At 38.9% G+C, this 22,219-nt stretch overlaps 1 protein-coding gene across 2 annotated transcripts; it reads left to right on the plus strand.

Annotated features, from left to right (window-relative positions):
- Positions 1–848: 848 nt before the first annotated feature.
- On the plus strand, positions 849–19,822 carry bsk146 (brain specific kinase 146). Of its 2 annotated transcripts, XM_081391998.1 has the most exons (4): positions 849–1,009; positions 13,627–13,825; positions 15,188–15,390; positions 17,595–19,822. In XM_081391998.1, the coding sequence occupies exons 2-4, from the start codon at positions 13,654–13,656 to the stop codon at positions 18,387–18,389; spliced, it is 1,170 nt and encodes a 389-aa protein (XP_081248124.1). In that variant the 5' UTR covers positions 849–1,009; positions 13,627–13,653; the 3' UTR covers positions 18,390–19,822. The 2 variants fall into 2 exon arrangements, with proteins under 2 accessions (XP_081248124.1, XP_081248125.1); XM_081391999.1 differs by lacking the exon at positions 849–1,009 and having other exon boundaries at positions 13,416–13,825; positions 17,595–19,816.
- Positions 19,823–22,219: the final 2,397 nt, after the last annotated feature.

Below are 22,219 nucleotides of genomic sequence, written 5' to 3' on the forward strand. Positions count from 1 at the left end.
GAAAACTATAATGCACAAAAAAACGTAAAAAATAAAACACTACTACATATGCATATAACTAATATATATAGTCAAATAAGTAGGGGTGTGTCAATTTATATTATGGGTTGTTTGTTACATGTGGTTCACATTTGGCTATTTTTGGGAGTCAAATAACTACATTCTTAGAATGTTCTTTAATGGTTATATTTAGGTTTTATTTTGTCACCATAATCCAACGAGTGATTTGGGAATTTTTGGATTGGCCCTTAGTTTGTAAAAGCAAAAAAAGAAATGCATTTGCATTTACTGTCATCAATTCAATTCACTTCACGCTTATTTGTATAGCGCTTTTCACAATACACATCATAGTCCACATTACAGTTTACAGTGATCTGTTATCAGAGGAAACTGTCTAAGTTATGTATTTCAGAAATGTACATGTACAAAAATCACAGCTAAAAATGTATTAATTTAAACAATGTAATAATTTAATGCAGAAACAATGAGCTCATTGAAGTAATGAATACTTAACGAATAAACATTAAAATGCACTAAAATATGCACTTAACTTATGCGATTAATAAAGGTAAATAAACCTAATACTTAAAAAAAAAGAGCTATTATAAACAGCATCTTTGAAGCAGCCTCAGCGACTAATGCTGCTTTCTGCTGTGATTGGCTGATGCGCACAGTAGGCGGAGTCTATCAGGTGACGTGAGGAGCGTCCTGCGCTGCTATTGGCTGGCTCTTGTGGTGGGCGGGGTTTACTCAGGTGACGCGAGGTGCGCCCTGCACTGCTATTGGCTGGCTCTCGCGGTGGGCGGGGTTTCATCAGTGCCGCTCGGAAGCTGTGATTTTTTCGCCTCAGTATCAGTTGGTCCTCGCCGGGTGAATGTCGTCTGATTCTCCAACACAAATGCGGATAAAAGAGAGACACGACGCTGGACCATGAGAACACACTCACATTATTATTATATTCCTGGATAGAAGCAGAAGCGCTGGTGTTTTGGACGGATTTCATGGTTTGGTGAGTCCATCCCGCTCGATGTCAACAGTATTATTGCATTGCAGCAGTCGATCCACTGATGCTCGATTACAATGACTGTCCTGCTCTGGAATGATGGGGTAACATGAATATGAATATGAATAATAACCGCTGCCAGACGACCTTAAACATCACTGCAGGATAATGTCCTTATGCTGCTAGGAAATTAGCGAAAATAATAATAATGGTGTTATTACTATATTTTTTTTTATTCATTAATAAGCACTGATAGAATGAGCATGAGCAATAATAATAATAATACCACTATTATTTTTATTCACTTTGTTGAGCCAATTGGATGAAAAATAATAATATTACATTCTAATAATATATAATAAATTATAATAAAAAAAATGTTTTGCAGTATAATATAAATAAATAATAATAATCATAATAGAAAAAAACATCATTTTTAAATAAAAAGTATTATTCAACCAACAAAAAATAAATAAATAAAAAATTATATGTATATATATATATATATATGTATATATATATATATATATATATATATATGTATATGTATATATATATATGTATATATATATATATGTATATATATATATATATATATCTGTACTTATTTTTTTTATTTGTTCTGGATATGCATGGATGATATTCCTTTTGTCCTGTTCAGCATGTAAACGTATTCCCCCTTTAAGAAGAGCGAGTGTGTGTGTGTGTGTGTGTGTGTGTGTGTGTGTGTGTGTGTGTGTGTGTGTGTGTGTGTGTGTGTGTGTGTGTGTGTGTGTGTGAGAGAGAGAGAGAGAGGCTGCAGACTGCAGGCAGCAGTGTGTGTGCGCGTGTGTGTGCGCGTGTGAGTGTGTGTGTGTGTGTGTGTGTGTGTGTTGTCCTCAGTGCGGATAGGATGAGTGTGCAGGTATCCGCGGGTCACCCAGAACTCAACACCGGTAAATGGATGCTGTCAGAGAGCGGATGAGAAATGAGCGGATCGACTCGGGGAATCAGAGTTCGGTTCAGATGCTGATGCTGAACATCAGTGCAATTTACACTCACTGCTGCTGAACGCCTCACACACACACACACACACACACGCAATCAGTTCTTCACATGCGTTTTCAGATACTAGGGGTGTCACAATATACCGCAATACAAAAATGTATCAATATGTATCGTATCGTTCACCCATAATGAAAATTATTAAAAAAAAATAAGTTTACAGGGTTTTCGTGTCACTACTACATTAAACTACTATATATATCTAGTCAGTGACAGAGATAAAGCAGAATCGTCTGAAATAATTCAGTATTTTCAGCTTCAGAATCATGAATATTGTTATTCTTGTGTCACTATTGTCCTGTGCATTTGGTTTCCAGCACCAAGTCCAAAATAAAGGACTTTTATTGCTTTTACTCCTAAACTAAAGCTATAAGGCCCTTGAAGTCGTGATTTACAGTGAGTTTAGAACAGTTGTTAGACTCGACGCGGAGTAAAACCCCCTCAGCTGCTCTAAACTCACTGTAAAACACGGCTTCAAGGGGCTTACTGCTTTTATAAAACGGTTACTCCATAAAAATATTCATTTGAAAGTTTATTTTTTTCATAAAATAAATACCAGCAACAAAAAAATATAACGTTACAACACATTTATTCCTCCGCCAAGCAATGTAGTTCCAAAGAGGTTGCGAAGCAACACATGCAGCAACAAAGCATCACAAACGGCAGTTGCGCAGTAACACTAATGTAATACGGTCACATGTGTGTGTGTTACGGCTTCGAACGCGGCTCAGCCAATCAGAATCAAGAACCGGAACTATCCGTTTTATAACTATTCATTTACACCCAATGTTAAACCACATTTACATTTTGATGGTGTATCGCATTAATATGGTATCGTGAGTTCAGTATCGTGATATATATTGAATCGTGACATGAGGGGATCGTTAAGGCGGGCGTACACGGTGCGAGTTCGGACCAGGATCGGACACTCGGGAGGTCGTGAGATATTGCGCACGTTGCGAGTCAGTTTAACTGATAATCGCGTCAATGCAGCTGGTACACGGCACGACTGTCCTGCACGAATTTTATCAGCAATCACGTGAGCTTTCGCGCTAAACACAGAGACCGTCAATATTGCATGCAGGCAAAGCTTCAGATAGAAAAAATGACAGAAATGTGTGTGCAAATGATTTGTTGTAAAGCAGAGAACAGTAGCCATTCAACATAAAAACTAGAGAGAGAGAGAATTATTATTTTTATTTTATTATTTTTATTTAATATTATTATTATTATGTTCTGTAGTACAATGTTCAAAATAATTTTCTATGCTGTGTTGATGCTTTGGCAATACAATTGTATTTTTGTCATGCCAATAAAGCTTTATTGAATTGAACAGAATTGAATTGAGAGAAGTGTGTGTGTGTGTGTGTGTGTGTGTGTGTGTGTGTGTGTGTGTGTGTGTGTATGAGAGTGTGAGAGAGGGAGAGAGACAGTGTATGCGCACGCTGTATGGTTGCTGCCACTGAGGTATAGCCCCACGTGGTTGTGTATAATTTGGAAATAGGGGACAGCTGGTGAAAATCGGGCCGACTCCCCGAATTTTTTAAACATGTTTAAAGATGATCGGAAGGTCGGGGAGGTGCTTATAACGTGCTCGGCTCGGCTCGTAATTCCTCTCACACGCTGCGAGCCGCGAGCATGCGAGCATCACCGATTCCACTCGATTTCTCCCGAGTGAAAAAAATCATCTGCGAGCTCGTAAAAAAAGCAAAACTCGCACCGTGTACGCCCGCCTTAGACCCCTATCAGATACACAGACCGATTTGCACGATCACACTGGGCAACTGCGCTTTGCTTCCACACGTAGATCCTACACTTTTGGGACTGACCCTCCTTCGCAGGGAGTTTGATTGACAGGCGATCGGACCAATCATAATCCGCCATTTTTGTCCGACAAAGCAGTCAGGAGAGTTCGTAGATTAACGGTGCAGGATTTGAAAAGCGGAGTGTCCTGACGTCTTTCCGCGGTTAAACAACATTCCTTCTGATGTTCATTCATGTTTATTTGATGCTATAAATGAACTAGAAGGAAGAGATGATCGGTTCACGAGCGGCTTTAACTGAGACGATCTGTCAGACACATTAAAGAGACACAAACGGTATTTCTGGTTTACATTTCTTTAAAAAATGACCAAATTTTAAAGTTGAGACTTTGTTTAATATCAGAAGTAAGCTGGTCTGTCCTGTGTGTCAGTGTGTTGTCAGTGTCCTCTCTGCGATGTGTGTTTCACTTCGTGAGAACCGGTGAGAACATGGTGTGCGTGAGAGAGGCGTGGCTTGTCGGACATAGCAACAGTAACTAAAGGGGGCGGGACTTTGCGAACGGTCAGACTGAATGCGATCATGTGCGATGGGTTTATCGTGTCTCTGGCTCTGCTTTCACACTCCTGTGGCTTTAACACACGCTGAGGGAGTCTCAGTTCATCATAATACAGTTTCTCCACACGACCTCCTGTTCCTTTCTTCATTCGCCATGTAAACAGTATCATCCCAGCAGAGATCATGTGCATGTTCATTCTTCATCAGTTTTTTTATTATAACGTTAAACAAACACCAATATTTGGATAAAACTGTAGATTATATTTCCAGTTATATTCTTTGAAGTGCCTTGGAGTAACATGTTAATGAATATAATAATAAAGTGGTACAGTCAAACCAAAAATAATTCAGACACCAGATATAATTTTTGATATTGTTTCACTAGTGTGATCAGGACACCATAGTTCATTTCTGTGAGTGAGGAGATCAGAATAAAGTAAACTGTGACATATTATACCCAATAATTCTTCATACAGTGAAAAATTTATACAAATTTGGGACCAAAAATGATTGGGACACTTTGAGCTGATCATGTTTTGCTGAAGTGTGTTTTCTTTAATTGCTAATGCTCTTTTTACACACACACTGAACACAATGAAGCATTGCTTGGTGATTGGTTGAGCTAAACTGGTATTATCTAATTGTGTAGTTAAATTTAACAGCTGACAGATATTCAACATAATTCATGTGTGAGACAGTCTAACAGAAGGACTGACAAAACCAGTCAAATATCCACTGAGTTCTGCTCATATTTCATTACCATTTTCTAAACTATAGCGAATAAACTGATAATGTGAGAAATGTTGAAGGTGTCTGAATACATTTGGTTTGACTGTATATAAAAAGTATCACAGTATTACCTTCCGATACAGTCATTATACCTACCAGTGTGTTTCTGTAAGGGACTTTTGCAAGCCTTTTTAATTTTAGTGTCTTGTGTGATTGTACTGACTGTTGCACATGTCTTATAATAGAGCATTAAAAAAAACTGCATTTGTTTTATTTTCTTAAGTGCACAATTTCAGTTCAGTTAGCATCATGAAGTTCAAGAAGGTCTGCCACTCGTTTCTCATTGGTTGTTCAAACTGGTAGCCCCGCCCCCAAACGCACACCATTGGTTGAGTCAGTGTTGCTGGTCAGGATTTCAGAAACAGAGCAATGGACCGTTTTCACAGTTAACATTGTAAACCTAGTTTATTTTTATAAATTTTTAAATGTAATGTACATTTAAAACACTATACTTTGTGTTTTTCTTTTTGGCATTAAATTACAGAAAACTAGTTTAAGGGATGGTTTTCCCAAAAATGTAAATTCTGTCAGTAATTACTAACCCTCGTGTCGTTCAACACCCGTAAGACTTTCGTTCATCTTCGGAACACAAATGAAGAGTTTTTTAATGAAATCTGAGAGTATTTTGTCCCTCCATTGACAGTCTACGCAACTGAAACTTTGACGCATCAAAAAGTTCCTAAAGAGATCGTAAAACGAATCCATATTAGTGATGGGAAGTTCGGCTCTTTTCAGAGAGCCGGCTCTTTTGGCTCAGCTCCCAAAGAAGAGCCGGCTCTTTCGACTCCCGAAAGGCTCTTAATTTAGGATTTTTTTGTAGGCCTTTATTTTACCATAACTTTGCAAAAATGAATGGTTTGTGTGTTGAAAACCCTTTCATGTGCAGTGTTTTTATGCATTTATTGCACAAATTAACAACAAAACAGCAAATAAACAGCTCTGTTGTCAAGTTTTTTAAACCTAGGGATCCTATATAAAGCGACGAGAATACTTTTTGTGTGCAAAAACAAACTAAAATAACGACTTTATTCCACTATTAATTTCCTTCTCTCTGGGCCTCGAGTCTTTTCACGTAGTGTTTTTGCGCAGCACGTCAGTGTTGTACGACACACGCATCACACACATGACCAGCGTCGGCCAATAGTGAGCCTACGTGGTGACGTGTAACACAGACGCGCTGCGCAAAAACACTACGTGAACTAACTCGAGGCCCAGAGAGAAGGAAATGAATAGTGGAATAAAGTCGTTATTTTTGTTAGTTTTTGCGCACAAAAAGTATTCTCGTCGCTTGATAAACTTAAGATTGAGCCACTGTAGTCACTTGGACTATATTAACGATCTCTTTAATAACTTTTCTGGGCCAGCAAGTTTCCATCCCTTATAAGCCTATGGAGAAGTGATCCAGCTCTCAAATTTAATCAAAAATATCGTCATTTGTGTTCCGAAGATGAACGTATACGGTCTTACGGGGTTGAAACAACATGAGGGTGAGTAATTACTGACAGAATTTTCATTTTGGGGTGAACTAACCCTTTAACGTTGTTACGACTCGTTAACTTGCAGTGGAGTGCTGCTTCGCTTCACCCACCTCTCTGTTTTTACATAATGGTATGATCCCATATCCTCACATCTGATTGGCCGCGATGCGATTGCTGACCAATCAAAACAAAGTTCTGCCTTGAGGAAAGCCGAGAAAGGAAAGAAACTGGGAGCCGGCTCTCACTCGATGCGAGCCGGCTCTTCTGATTCACTACAAAGCATCGGCTCTCAGAGCCGCATCTTTTGCGCATGACACATCACTAATCCATATGTAGCCTATTGAGCCGTTTAGTTCAAAGAGACTCGGATCGCTTTATATGATGAACAGATTGAATTTAGACTTTTATTCACATATAAACATGAATAATCAGTTGTGGTAAACGAGAGCTCAAGCATGTTCACATGAGGTTTATTCTCGTGTTACGCAGGACGTTTCAACTTGTGTTTTCGCTGATCAATGTTAATCTGTGAATAAAAGACGATTAAATCTGTTCATACATGTCGTAGTTTCCGTTTCCTCAAATTACACAGCTGTGACGACCTCTGCTTCGGAGAACTTGTGGAAATGTGAAAACGTCCATAGCGCCACAAAATATTACAAAATTTGTTCATATACAAAGTGTTTATATTAGTCGATCAAAAAACCAGTCACATGGGTCAATTTTTTGAAATTGAGATTTATACATCATATGAGATCTGAATAAATAATCTTTCCATTGATGGTTTGTTATGATAGGACAATATTTGGTCGAGATACAACTATTGTAAATCTGGAATCTGAGGGTGCAAAAAAATCGAAACATTGAGAAAATCTCCTTTAAAGTTGTTCATTTATGTTGGCGATTGTGCTGCATTCACTCACAGAAATACATGTTTTATATATTTACTGTAGGAAATTTACTAAATATCTTCATGGAACATGATCTTAATATCCTAATGATTTTTGGCATAAAAGAAAATTTGATAATTTTGACCCATACAATGTATAAATACACAAATATACCCGTGCGACTCGTGACTGGTTTGTGGTCCAGGGTCACAAATATGATGTGACTCTTCTCTTCTCTATCAACAAAAGGTTATCGCATCTCCCCCTCTGTCATGTGACTTCATTAGTAAACGAGTGCAGAAAGTGTTTCAGGGTTGGTGAGGAACACAAGCGTGGAATTAAAGGCCCGTGTTTCTCCTCTTCTCTGTCCTCTCGTCTGCGGCTTCCATAACAGAATGACAGAATAGCTTTCGCTGGGGAATAAATGAGCCGTGACTGTTGGATGATGTTAAAGTGTTGTGTACTGACGAGACGGTGCCAGAGTGTGTGCGGAAAGTCTGTGGAAATGATCTATATATGAAGACCGATGCGAAAACCTGTGTCAAAAATGAGATGATAATGTTGAGTGAATGCTCTCACTTCACAATACTTTCACTTCAAACTCTCTACATCCCGACTCGGCACATTCAGAAATGCTTGGGTAGAAACCTATACATAGGAGCCTGATACTAATGTTAATATTAAAGAAAAGCATTAGACGGACCATAATGCATCTGAAGTCTTGATTTGCATCTCTCCGCCTCGAGCGGCTTTGACCCAGTGAGTCACTCTCTGCACCAGCCGGCTTTATTCCCGGCGTATCCTGCGCTCTCTGTGAAGTCCTGGTGTGCATAGGCGTAATTTGCGGGTGGGACGGGTGGGACATGTCCCCACCACTTTTTGCTAAGGTCGATATTGTCCCCACCACTTTTGAAAAATCTCGCGGCACGAATGTACCAATACAAATAAATAAAACACCTCCAGTTAACTAGCAGAGCATTCATTTAGTTCGTTTGTAAGAGACGATCTAGCACTGAAATGTGTTGTTTTTGAAATCAAGTGATCAAAGTGCTCGTTGCCGCTGCGATCAGATACAGACACAGGCGCGGATACTGTGTCTTCACTCGGACTCGTGCTTCAATCTGTTGTGGAGACTCTTTTCGTTCCGGTGAAATTACAAAACAAAATGCATACAAACGTATGCTTGCCTCATATACAACCACTGATAAACATAATCGGTTTTAATGAGAAGAAAAAAAAAACTATACGAGTGCGGATTAGAACCCACAACCTCTGACACGCTTGGCAAAATTTCTACCACTGGACCATTTCAATATACACATTTCTACAATGGATTTACCGAATTCAACATATATCAAACCTCATTAAACGACAAATTAAACCCATGCACTATTTTAATCGATTGCTGGACATCGTAATGTTATATTGTACATACATCGATTTATGATTTAGCATTCAATACCCCCCACCCCCCCCCCCCCGTTTTTTTTTTTTTTTTTAAAAACCCGTCCCACCCACTTTTCAAAACAAAGTTACGCCACTGCTGGTGTGAGTGTGTCAGACTGCGCTGAAGTCAGTTTAATAATGGCTATTAGTGGGAATTTTAATTGTGCTGTAACTCATCCTGCACTGCTGAAGTGAGTCCTGAAGTCACGGAGTTTGTTGAGGAGAGAGAGTTCTCTCATCCCACATCCCAGTGCCCTGGCACACTCCCAGAACACCTCTGCGTTGGTGAGGGTTGCACTCGCGTTATTCAGAACATTGTGTGCATGCTGAAGTTGTGTGTCGTGACATGTGCGGTATAATGCATGTGTAAGATCAGAAGAAAGCTGTTCGACTTGGATGGATTTTGCACTAATTCTGTTATTTTCCTGTTTATTACTGTGAAGCTGCTTTTGCATTGTATAAAGTGCTATAGAAGTAAATGTCACCTGACTTCCATCACGGCTGTTTAACTTCTGACGCTCTGGCAGAAACCAATGACCTTTTACATTTCTGCTTCTGAGAGTTCTGATGTTAGAACTCGTGTGCGACCCAGCCGATATATAAGCCAGACTAAGTAATTAGGGGTAATTGAACTATCTTGACATTATCGGCCAATGACTTGAGGCTGATTAGGTTAGGTCTGATTGGCTGAGTGGTTTCAAGCACGCTGATATAAGCACTGGGAGTTTTCACAGATTGGATTATTCCGCTTGTCTGTGTTTGTTGTGACAGACTGTCAGTGTGTGTGTGTGTGTGTGTGTGTGTTAGTGCTGAGTCTCAGTGACTCTTTCTGCAGGTTACATCATTACCCCGTGTCCTAACCAGACGCGATGCGATTAGATTCCAGGGATAAATAATTTGTCTGTCCACACTAGACGTGACGCGACTGCAAGATGCGTCAAAATCAATCAAAACCCACAGCCAATCAGAACAGCGTGTGGGTGGAGTCAGCCAATCAGAACAGCGTGTGGGCGGAGTCAGCCAATCAGAACAGTGTGTTGGCGGAGTCAGTCAATCAGAACAGTGTGTGGGCGGAGTCAGCCATTCAGAACAGCGAGTGGGCGGAGTCAGTCAATCAGAACAGCGTGTGGGCGGAGTCAGCCAATCAGAACAGTGTGTTGGCGGAGTCAGTCAATCAGAACAGTGTGTGGGCGGAGTCAGCCAATCAGAACAGCGAGTGGGCGGAGTCAGCCAATCAGAACAGCGTGTGGGCGAAGTCAGCCAATCAGAACAGTGTGTGGGCGGAGTCTCACGGCACCAGAGAGTAACCAGCCGACTGATGGCAATCGCAAGAAAATGGATAAGTCGCTACATAATCAAATTCACAAATATTACACCATTGAACCATTAAAACACGTAGGCTGAGTTACTAAAACAATCTTTGTCAAAGAATACACTTGTTTGTTCACAGTTTGAATGTTCTTGTTTCCATTGGTTTAATTTCAAGATCTGAGGTGAATTATCCATTGTTGCTTTTACAGCCACAAAGCTGGAGCACTAAATGATATTCAGAGTCACATTACACGCTTTTAACATTAAATAAAGCTCATAAACAGCGCCTGAGATCATCATCGCCACACTTTGTGTTAGTTGTTCCAGCGCGACGTCGCAGAAAAATAGAAACCGTTTCTAAAACAGAATCGTCGGGTGTCGCCGTCGCGTTAACATGGAGAAGAACCTTTTATCGTGCGTCGCGCCGCGTGTAGTTAGGACACGGTGTTACTCCAGTAGGTGGCGCCAAATTACTTTTATGAGTGAGTCATTGAAACATTCACTCAACTGATTAATTCAAAAACAAGTGATTGAATCATTAAATTGTTAGGTGTGTTCGACTTGATCAGTGTATGATGTGAAAGTACCTGAGAGCGGCTGTCAATCACATTACAAATAATAAACATATAGTCAAACACATAGTATACAATTTTTAACAAATATAGATAGACAACAAATAGTAAAAGAAAATATACAGTATGATATAAAAAATAATAATACAAGTAAAAAGAAAGTGGAAAAAAAGAAAGTAAATAATATAAACAGAAAAAGGAACAGGTTTGAGATTATCATATAAATATCATAAAAGCTTCACATAGAGACCTAGTGCGTTTTGCTTTACTATTTTTCAACGCAAGTAGGAACTCAATAAGCTATAATTTTTCATATCTATCTGAGATAACAAAAAGTTGGGTTTTCCTTTAGCCCATTTTTGTTTATGTATATGGTTTTTCCCAATAATCAAACAAAGATTAACAATAAAGGCCACATTTGGTGGTAGTCTTTGTCTATTCAAATAAAAATATACAACGGCTTCTTATGCTTTCGAATCGCTTTCGCGGTGCTTTAATGTCATACTGCAAACATCAGCGCTGCTCTAAGTCGAACACATTCAACTGATTTGTTCAAAAACACTGATTCATTCCGGAATGAAGCAAGTGACTGAGTCATCGAATCATTCTCTCTACCAATTCAATCAAAAGACTGATTTATTCAGTCATTGAGTCATTGAATCATTTATTCAACTGATTTGTTCAAAAACACTGATTCATTCAGGAATAAAAAAAGTGACTGAGTCATTGAATCATTCTCTCAACCAATTCAATCAAAAGACTGATTTATTCGGTCATTGAGTCATTGAATCATTTATTCAACTGATTTGTTCAAAAACACTGATTCATTCAGGAATAAAAAAAGTGACTGAGTCATTGAATCATTCTCTCAACCAATTCAATCAAAAGACTGATTTATTCAGTCATTGAGTCATTGAATCATTTATTCAACTGATTTGTTCAAAAACACTGATTCATTAAGGAATAAAAAAAGTGACTGAGTCATTGAATCATTCTCTCAACCAATTCAATCAAAAGACTGATTTATTCGGTCATTGAGTCATTGAATCATTTATTCAACTGTTTGTTCAAAAACACTGATTCATTCAGGAATAAAAAAAGTGACTGAGTCATCGAATCATTCTCTCAACCAATTCAATCAAAAGACTGATTTATTCAGTCATTGAGTCATTGAATCATTTATTCAACTGATTTGTTCAAAAACACTGATTCATTCAGGAATAAAAAAAGTGACTGAGTCATTGAATCATTCTCTCAACCAATTCAATCAAAAGACTGATTTATTCGGTCATTGAATCATTTATTCAACTGATTTGTTCAAAAACACTGATTGATCTGGGAATAAAACAAATGAGCGAGTCATTGTATCATTCATTCAACCAATTTGTTGAAAACACCACAAATAGACAAAGTAACTGGCTATATTTTGTTTAAAATGTTACTCATTATTAATTACTCATCAATTACTCACAATACAATAAATACTCATAATATTTAGTTTAATAAACAAGTAGTTAATATTAAATTACTTACAATATTGACTGTTTTTGTTCTGTTTTACCAACAAAAATAGTTCCAAACAAAGATCAGCCCAGAACTATTGCGTATCTCAAAGCAGCAGCGGTGTCTTGTTTTGTTACTGAATGATTCAGCGTTTCAAATGAATCGTTTGAATGAATGACTCAATGATTCACTCAGTAATTGACTTGCCGCCACCTACTGGCTTAGTTTAGTTCTTGTTTAAAAGTATGCCTTTTTCCAACATTTCTTATTTGTATATTCAAAAATGTATTTAAAAATATTAATCTCATAACATTATTTATTGCAGATGGAATTTTGCAGTGTACATTATTTAAAAATTGATAACAGTCCTATAGTGCATATTGAATTCATTTATCAAATGTAAGAATATGACATGAAAGATGATGCATAGCTACATTTAATAAGGTTAAATAATAAGGCCTGTATAAAGGTAAAGAACGGCCTAGGGTAAAAAATCTAAAATATGCAGATTTAAGTATATAAAAGCTTATAGACGGATGAAAATATTTCTTCAGAATAAACGGTTTACACAACCAAAAATCTCAGTGATGCCGTGCTTTTGTGGGATCTTTTGTATGGGATATTATCTGCTGATATGAAAAGTTCACTGTATATCATAATAATAAATAGCATTTATGACAGCGATGATATTTTGTTTTCTTTTTACAGTAAACATTAAATATTACATAAACGTATATATGTAATATAATGTGTATTTCCATCACAGGTTTGGTCTTATTTCATACAAGGTGACATTAAAAAACTCTTTAAATGTAACTTGTATCTGTAGACACCCTGAGAACTTCTAGAACTTATTTTTTCAATTTCAAAACTTATTTGAACTTATTTGACCATCTTCTGCAAAAGCAGGTCAGGCCGATCTCTTCGTTAAAATTTAACGAAATTATAAATAATCAAGACAGACCCAGTAAGGACCAGACGATTATAATATTGCATAAGCACAGAGCTCGACTCCTGAGACATGAAACTGGTGAGATTAGCAGGTTAGGTCAGGGGAAGTGAAATCCCTGTCTCTTCTCTGCAGGATAATTACATTCCCTGCGGCGGAGCGTGAAGCCGTCGTGAGTGTGTCTCAGTCCTCGAGTGTGTTTCTCTCAGTCCTCGAGTGTGTTTCTCTCAGTCCTCGAGTGTGTTTCTCTCAGTCCTCGAGTGTGTTTCTCTCAGTCCTCGGCCTCATACTGACATGCGTTTGCTTGTTGTTTGTGTCGCAGGTTGTCGTCAGCTGTTCCCCCGTCAGAATGAGCTCCTCTCCCGTCGTCCCTCGTGTGTCCGTCGATATCCTCGAGGAGCTGCAGATCTTCGCCGCTCAAAACCTGGAGAAGGTCGAGGTCAATAAATACTATGAAGTCATACGAGAGCTCGGCAAGGGGACTTATGGGAAGGTGGACCTCGTCATCCATAAGATCAGAGGTACAGCACAGTCCAAACCAGCGTTATTATCGTCAACTGCTTTCAATAGTTCAATTAAAGTCCCCCTGTGGTGAAAATCCAGCTTTTAATGTTGTTTATGTGTCTATGTGGTGTTATTAATATGCTTTAAGACAAAGCATGTGTAAGTTCATAAGTCGACAGCATTGCTGAGTATTTCCTCCTTAAAACTGCAGTGAACCAAAGACAGTCTCAAAAACACGCTTTGAAATCGCTGGTGTTTCTGACGTCACAAACTACCTTGTAACCAATCAGATCAACGTGTGATCGTCAACCAGTGGATCTCTGAGCTGAGTGAGTGAGTGGAGGCGGGGCTCATTTGCATATTCATAGAACCGCGCATACTAAATGAGGCAAGGGTGTCGAGTTACAGTCAAGATATTTTAAGACATGAAGATTTTATTTTCAAGGAAAAAAACTTTAAATATGTAATTTTGGTGATCAAAGATCAAAGAAGGGATACAATTATTGACCACAGGGGGACGTTAACTGAAATATTATAATATAATATTAAATTGAATGTACTAAAATAAATAAAATAAAAATATAACTTAATTTACATTTATGCATTTGGCAGAAGCCAAAAACGACTTGCATTGCATTTCAAGGTACATATTTACATTCTTATCAGTTCTTGCTTTCCCTGGGAATCGAACCCGTTGCAAGCGCTCCACTGTTTGAGCTGCAGGAAAGCATTAATAAACATCTTAAAGCAACTTAATAAACATCATTACTCCAGTAGGTGGCGACAGATGAAGTCACTAAATCATTCATTCAACCAATCCTTGTAGAAAACACATTTTCATTCAGAAAATGAGTCATAAAATCATTCAATTTAAGATCATTCAAAAACATTGATTCATTTGGGAAATAAACAATTGACTGTTTCATTGAATCATTTACTCAACCAATTCATTCAAAACACTGATTCAGTCGGAAACAAAACAAGTGACTGTAGGCTTTAGTCATATAATCAAAAAAAAAAAAAAAAATGAATGAAAATGACAAACACACACAACAAAATTAGTCAACGTAAAATGAAAACAGAAAATACAAAAATAAAATCTAACTCACAATATTATTATAAAATAACACCGTTCCAAACCAACTTGATGAAATATTCAGGAATGATGTCGGATGAAAAAGATATTTGTGTATTTATTTTTGTCATTGAATATTAAAGTGCTTTGTAAAGTAGTTCATTGTTTTCAGTCTCATGGCCTAATTGTAAAAGCGTTTGTGTTCTTTGTGCTGTGAGGTTTATAGCAGGAGCAGTAATCTGAGCACGACTGCCATAAACCAACAAAGCTTTAATTGGCATGTCTTTCTCTCCTCAATCTACAGGAGCCAAGATGGCTCTGAAGTTCCTGAAGAAGAAGACGACCAAGCTGAAGAGTTTCCTGAGAGAGTACAGCATCTCCCTCTATCTCTCTCCATGTCCCTTCGTCATCAACATTTTTGGCATTGCGTTTGAAACGGAGGAGTACTATGTTTTTGCGCAGGAATACGCGCCGTCTGGAGACCTGTTCGATATCATTCCTCCACAGGTAATCAGAGTCATCTAACAATCAATAAAGCAGCAGTTCTCACTAAATCAGGGGCTTTTCTGACCTTTGTTAGGGCAATTACCTTAAATGTGTCTGTAGCCGCGTTTCCATTACCCTTCAAATTGCACAAATTGAAATTGCGAATTGAAAATACGCCCAATGGAAACACGTCAATTTCGCAAAAACTCCCATTTATCGCAAAAAAGTTTTTCCGCTCGCATGAGGGGGTTTTTCAGGCAATTCGAAAAAGGAATATTTCGCAAATCTGCAATGGAAACAGTTTTTGCGCATTTACAGTCAGCTGACGTAGACGACGCGGTGTGTTTGGACAGAAGACGAGACAGAGTTCTTTATTAAATTCATAAAAGACAAAAGAATTACAGGAATAATGGATTCTAAACCTCAAATAAATGCCACAATCAAGACCTGGAAGCAGAAATGAGGGAGAAACACCCAGAAACTCCTCATATGTGCCGCTCACAAGTATAATAAGGGTCATTCCTCACCATTAATGCTTGGATAAAACGCCAACGTTTCCTTCCATTAATAATACGTCCATTGCCATGATTTTTGGAATGACTTATCGCGAGAGGAAAAAATGACGTTTTAGTCGCATAACACCGGTTAATGGAAACGCCATCATTTCGCAATCGTTTTTTCGCAAAAGTTTTGCACAAATCTGTAATGGAAATGCGCCTTGTGTTGTCTTTGTAAGTCAAATACTTCAATTTAACCAATTACTTCAATTAATCAGAATAATAAAATTTACCAATAAAATGACACTGCGAACACAAGAGCAGAAGCTGCATCTGTCCTGTCATTAACAACACTTTACAGAGATAACAGGAAAATAACGCAACAAAGTTTGTTTCCAGAAGAAATTAGCGTCACAGTCCAGCTTAAGTAAGTTCAGTGATGGTTTATTTCTGTCGTAAAAAAGTTATTAATTTAATTTAGTTCAGTTCTCATATAATGGTGTCAATGCAGGAGATCAATAATATTGTTAAATATTAAATTAAATGACAGTGATGATCCTTGTTGTGTCGGTGTGTTACGACCTGCGTTCGTGTATCTTTTTCTCTCCCTTATTGGGGCTGTTTACCCCTGGCCACTTCATGCATTTTCTCAGATGGGATAGCTATCCGATCGTGAAGAGACCAGGTGTAAATGCCCTCCGAAACGCATTCGAGACGGCTTTGAATCCGATCGCTCAAACCACTTCAGGAGGAGGTCTAAGACGCATTCCAGACGAAACTGGACAAGTGTAAATGCATCTGGTTGTTGAAACCACATATGGAAATTGTACTCCTCCCAAAAATGCTAAAAAAATAAACGCGTGAGAGCGTGTTTTAGGCTATATCTAATGTTATAGCCAGATATGACGACGCTACTGGAACACGCATCATTGCAGCTGAGCATCTATTCATTAAGCCAACGTGCAAACTATCGCAAATCAAAGTGAAAGTAAGTCGTAGACACTTAATACACAGTCATCATCATTAAAAGTAAAGAAACGAAATGATATTACCAGGGCTGTTGCCGCTCTCTCTTATTGCGGTCTTTGATTTAGAAATTTTAGCTGATGATCAATAAAACGCAGCTCATATCTGTTGCTTTCGGTGACGTGCATATAGTGCGGGAACTGAAGATCGGATTTAAATCCGTTTCGCAAAAGCACATTTACGTGAGCAGGTGTAAATGGAATCGTTTTGATAAATCAGATAGCGATCCGATCTGAGAGAAGCATGAAGTGGCCAGGTGTAAACAGCCCCTTTGGTGTTTGATCCCGGACGAGCCCCCGATCATCAGCCCGTGTCCAGGGGAATATAGAAAACTCTAATATAGGGTGTAATAAAATAAAATAAAGATAGGTTGTGGTAATGGAATCCCAGCAACGAATCTCTCCCATTATTGATTATTACTCTGATTATTGCTTTTTTGTTAACAAACAAGTATTCGTTACTTCAATGAGCTCAATGTTTCTGCCTTAAATTATTACATTGTTTAAATTAAAAAAAAATTTGCTAACTGTGATTTTGTATATGTACATTTCTGAAATACATAACTTAGACAGTTCCCTCTGATAACAGATCACTGTAAATTTTAATATGGACTCGTGCATTTTCTGTAAAACGGCTTTGTAATGATGTGTATTGTGAAAAGCGCTGTACAAATAAACGTGAACTGAATGTGTGTGTGCACAGGTGGGTCTGCCGGAGCCGGTGGCGAAGCGGTGTGTCCATCAGGTGGCCATCGCTCTGGACTATCTCCACTCCAAGAAGCTGGTGCACAGAGACATCAAGCCCGAAAACATCCTAATCTTCGACAAGGAGTGTCGTAAAGTCAAGCTCTCGGACTTCGGCATGACTCGGCGTTCCGGCTCTCCGGTGAAGCGCGTGAGCGGCACCATCCCGTACACGGCGCCGGAGCTCTGCGACTCGTCGAAGCACGAGGGCTTCAGCGTGGACTACAGCACAGACGTGTGGGCCTTCGGAGTGCTGCTCTTCTGCATGCTCACCGGGAACTTCCCATGGGAAAAGGCCATGCCTCCCGACTCCTTCTACGAGGAGTTTGTGCGCTGGCAGAGACGGCGAACAAATTCGGTGCCGTCTCAGTGGCGTCGTTTCACAGACGAAGCCCTCCGCATGTTCAGGAAGCTCCTGGCATTGGAGCAGGAACGCCGATGCTCCGTTAAGGAAGTATTCGCGCATTTCGGGCACCGTTGGATGCTGGACGGGAAAAGCGGTGAGAACCATCATCAGTCGGCGCAGAACTCTTCATCCGAGGAGGAGGAGCTGCTCGCGGACCGCATGAAGAAGCAGAGCTTGTCTCCGAAGGCTTCGAAGAGCATCGGTGTGGAGTCGGGACCGGCTCACCTCTTCACATCGGTGTCCACGAACAGCTCCGTCTCGTCCACGAACAGCTTCGAGCGCGCGGCCCGGGACAGTCCGCCGAGCAGCCGGATCCTCGTCACCACGCCCATCGAGATCTGTGTGTGACGCACAAGCATTCGCATACGCAACACACTCGCACACCAATGAAGCGGAGACGTGTGTACGATAGAGCGCTAGTATATGGAAGCCCGTTTACGCCACAATTAAAAAATCGTGCTTTTGTGAATCAATGATTAGGGATGTGTCGACTAGGGCTGTCACTTTACGTTCGAAAATCGATTGCACAATCGATCGGACCAACCAGCACAAGTTTCGAAAACGAAAATAGGGAATCGATTTTAACGGTCTTTTCTCTGAACGCGTCCAGCTCGTCACGATACGCCCGCAGCGAACGCGCGTCACACAGCAACTCTGACACCTCATTCCCGCAGGAATTTTTTACGCGCATAACGCGTCTTTGCATTTACTTAACATTGAAATCACTCGCGCCTGACGCGCTATTCGCGTCCGTTGTGAACACACCATGACAAACACACATTATACTTCTGCATAATGTTTCTATATTTAGGCCTACTACAAAAATGTGAATTCTGCCGGTATTCAGACAGTCTCATGCATACAGATACAGATTCGGGCTACGGTCAACAATCGCCTACGTAGGCAACATTTGTTTGACTTTTCTAACCGTAAACACAGGCACGTTGAAGACTGCAATGTTTTTCATTGATGTTATGGCTGTCCACTCTGCTTATTGCTTTTCGAGAATGTTGCACTCCTGTTTGTCATTGTGCACGAAACTTCACGCCAATAAATCAACAGGAATATTGCTGACTTGTGCGCGTCTCAAGCGCCCTGTTTACGTTCGTCCTAATGCCTGTTAGTTGTCCGTGGATTTGCCCATATTTGGCGTTTAAAATGGAAACGTCTTTAGACATGAAAAATCGATTTTACAATCGATTCAATGAACACATATGTCTCAAAAATCGAACAGGATTTTTTCACAAAAGTGACAGCCCTAGTGTCGACCGATATATGTTCATTTTTATTGTTATCAATATCGGCCTGATAAGAACATTTGGCTGAGATTTTAAAGCTGATCAATAATGTATTATCTCCTTCAGCTGAGACTCTTCAGATCTTTAAACGCAAAAAAAAAGACGACGACAAATTAAGGGTCTGTTTACACGACACTGTTTTTAACTAAAAGTTAGTCGTTTTCACGGATCCGTGTGAACGGGATCGTTTTGACAACGTTGTATTGTGTACGAGAAAAACGCTAAAACATTTTAGTAAATTGCTGTCGTGTAAACGAACCCTTAGTTTGTGTTCGGTGTCAGTTTGATTCTCCAGTCGCTCCACTAACATTCCTAACAGAGATGTGCATGTTTAGAAACAACCTGCAAAGAAACGTTGCACTGAAACTGTGAAATACCGCGCAATTCACCGATAAACGAGTGGATCGAAAGCTTGAATCCACTTCCGGCTCGGTAAGAAACACGAGGGCTTCCCACAAATCTCTCTAAAGCAATATATGAAGCAAAAAAGAAAAAAGAAAAAAAAGAACAAAAAAAGGAGAATATCTGGGATCTTCATTCTTGTGAGGAATTCATCAATATAATTTTTGTGAACAAGCAAACAGTGAGAACTGGGACATTTATGAGAGCGGATGATGAACTTATGAATGTGTGTTTGAGATTTGCCGCGTACGAATTAGATGTTTTGTTATTTAAATCCTGATTTACTTAATGTTCAGTACGTGCAACAAACGAAAGGTTTTCGAGGTTTATGACACTGAACGTGTCGCAGATATTGCATGTGTTTATAAATTGACTTGTAGACTGTTGTTTTTAATTAATTGTTCTTAATTTATCAGGATTCCTAGTATTCAGAAATATATATTTTTTAAGTTGATGAACAAACATCAATATTTTTTATTTAATTTTAGTACTTTAGCACAGTTGTGCCAAACTTATTTTTTATGTGGCTGAAGGTCGGCTGCTTTGACGAAAATTAATTGAAAATTATGGACGTTTATTCATGATGTTTTAGAGTATTTCTCAGAGTTTGGCTGTGATTGCTTTATGATATTTCTGTTGCAAAAAAACTACTAGTTTGTAGTGGTGAACAACATACAATATCAATCCATTTGACAGGTTGGAAAGACATTTTTTGCCTACTATACCATGTTTTGTTTGGTGTTTCCCTTAAAGTATTATCATAAATATTTTCTACATTGGTTTAAACTGAAATGCAAAACAAAGAGCGCAGATGTGCGTGAGTAAACATAATAATAACTGCATGACTTTGATGAAAACATTGAAAACAAGTGTTTTACGATTTGTGAGAATTGATGTAATGTGATTTTTTTTTTGCCGTCACAATTTCTTGCAAAATGTTTCAGAGTGAAATTTTTAGTAGATGACATAGGGCAAAACATCAAGCCAGCCAAATGAAGCGTTCGTTTTGTTGTCGTGTTTGTATTCTGCTGCTGCTGCTACTGCTGTTGTTGTTGTTGTTGTTGTTGTTTATTTCTCACTGAGATCAAGAACTACCTGATAAAGCCTGTGTGTGTGAAACACATCTGCTGTCATCTACTGAAACCCATCATTTTCAGATCCCCAGACATCAGCAGTGTCGGCCCAGATCCGGTACATGTGTGTTCCACGCGGGCCGACACGGCTGATGTCTGGGTCAGGATGAAAGGGAAGTCTTTAATGAAAAGTTCCCAGCTAACAGGACATCTCAGAACGTTCTCTGAAAGTTACGAAAAGACATTCTTCCGGTAACATTAATAAAACGTTTGTTTAGCGTTATTTAATTCAATTAAATTCACAATACACATCATTTCAAAGCAGCTTTACAGAAAATGCACGAGTCCACATTACAATTTACCGTGATCTGTTATCAGAGGAACTGTCTAAGTTATGTATTTCAGAAATGTACATATACAAAATCACAGTTAGCTAAAAATGTATTAATTTAAACAATGTGATAATTTAATGCAGAAACAATGAGCTCATTGAAGTAATGAATACTTGTTTGTTAACAAATGATTATGACATTTAGAAAATATAGCATTGGTGCATGTTGACTCTGTGGCCAGTTGCATTAGACTAGTCGACTAGAGTTAGTCATTCATTTTTTTCTTCAAGACTTTTTAAACTCAATTACATAAATAGGTATAAATTGAATTGGAAAAGTTGAACTTGCCGTCTAACCGCTTAAACATCTGACCGCTCGTTGGTCAAACCCAGACGGCGACACAGATCCGGTACATGCGGAGTCCCAGATGTGGGCCGGATCTGGGCCGACACTATGTTGCTGTCTGGGAACACAGTGATCTAAGATTATGCATCAGGAGTGTGTTTCCCACAGCGCTGTAACTCGCTGCTTCTACTAGTCCAGTCATTTTAAGACAAAATGGGGGTCAGCCTTGAACAAATTGCAACAGAAGCAAACTCAACTGATTTTGTATCCTCAATATGTCCTGAGTCAGGAAAGAAAAAAGCCCAGAAGAATCCCATTAGGGGAAAGTTTAGAAAAAGACCCAAATATAGCCTATTCATTCTCTTTCTCACGTGAATAGGGTAAAAATTTTAACCTTTAGATATCACCATGAAAATTACTGAGTTGATTACTAACATCAAGACAAACAAAAAATGTATTACAAGTTTTTTTTTAAATTGTTTGTTAACATGGACAAACGGTGCATAATCTAATTACGTATGTGCTAATTTGCATAAATACAACAACAGATCTAAACATTGGGTATAGCCAGGTGAACATGTCTTGTTGAATCTTGTTGACACATAACAGTAAAATACTTAATGTTAAGGTCTGAATGAACCCATTTAGGCAACCCATGAGCATTAATACCTTCTTATACCTGTCTATGATTAATACATAGAGGCAGGAAGAAGCTGTGGGACTGTTTC

Source organism: Scardinius erythrophthalmus (assembly GCF_964197995.2).
Source record: "Scardinius erythrophthalmus genome assembly, chromosome: 18".
Taxonomy (NCBI): domain Eukaryota; kingdom Metazoa; phylum Chordata; class Actinopteri; order Cypriniformes; family Leuciscidae; genus Scardinius; species Scardinius erythrophthalmus.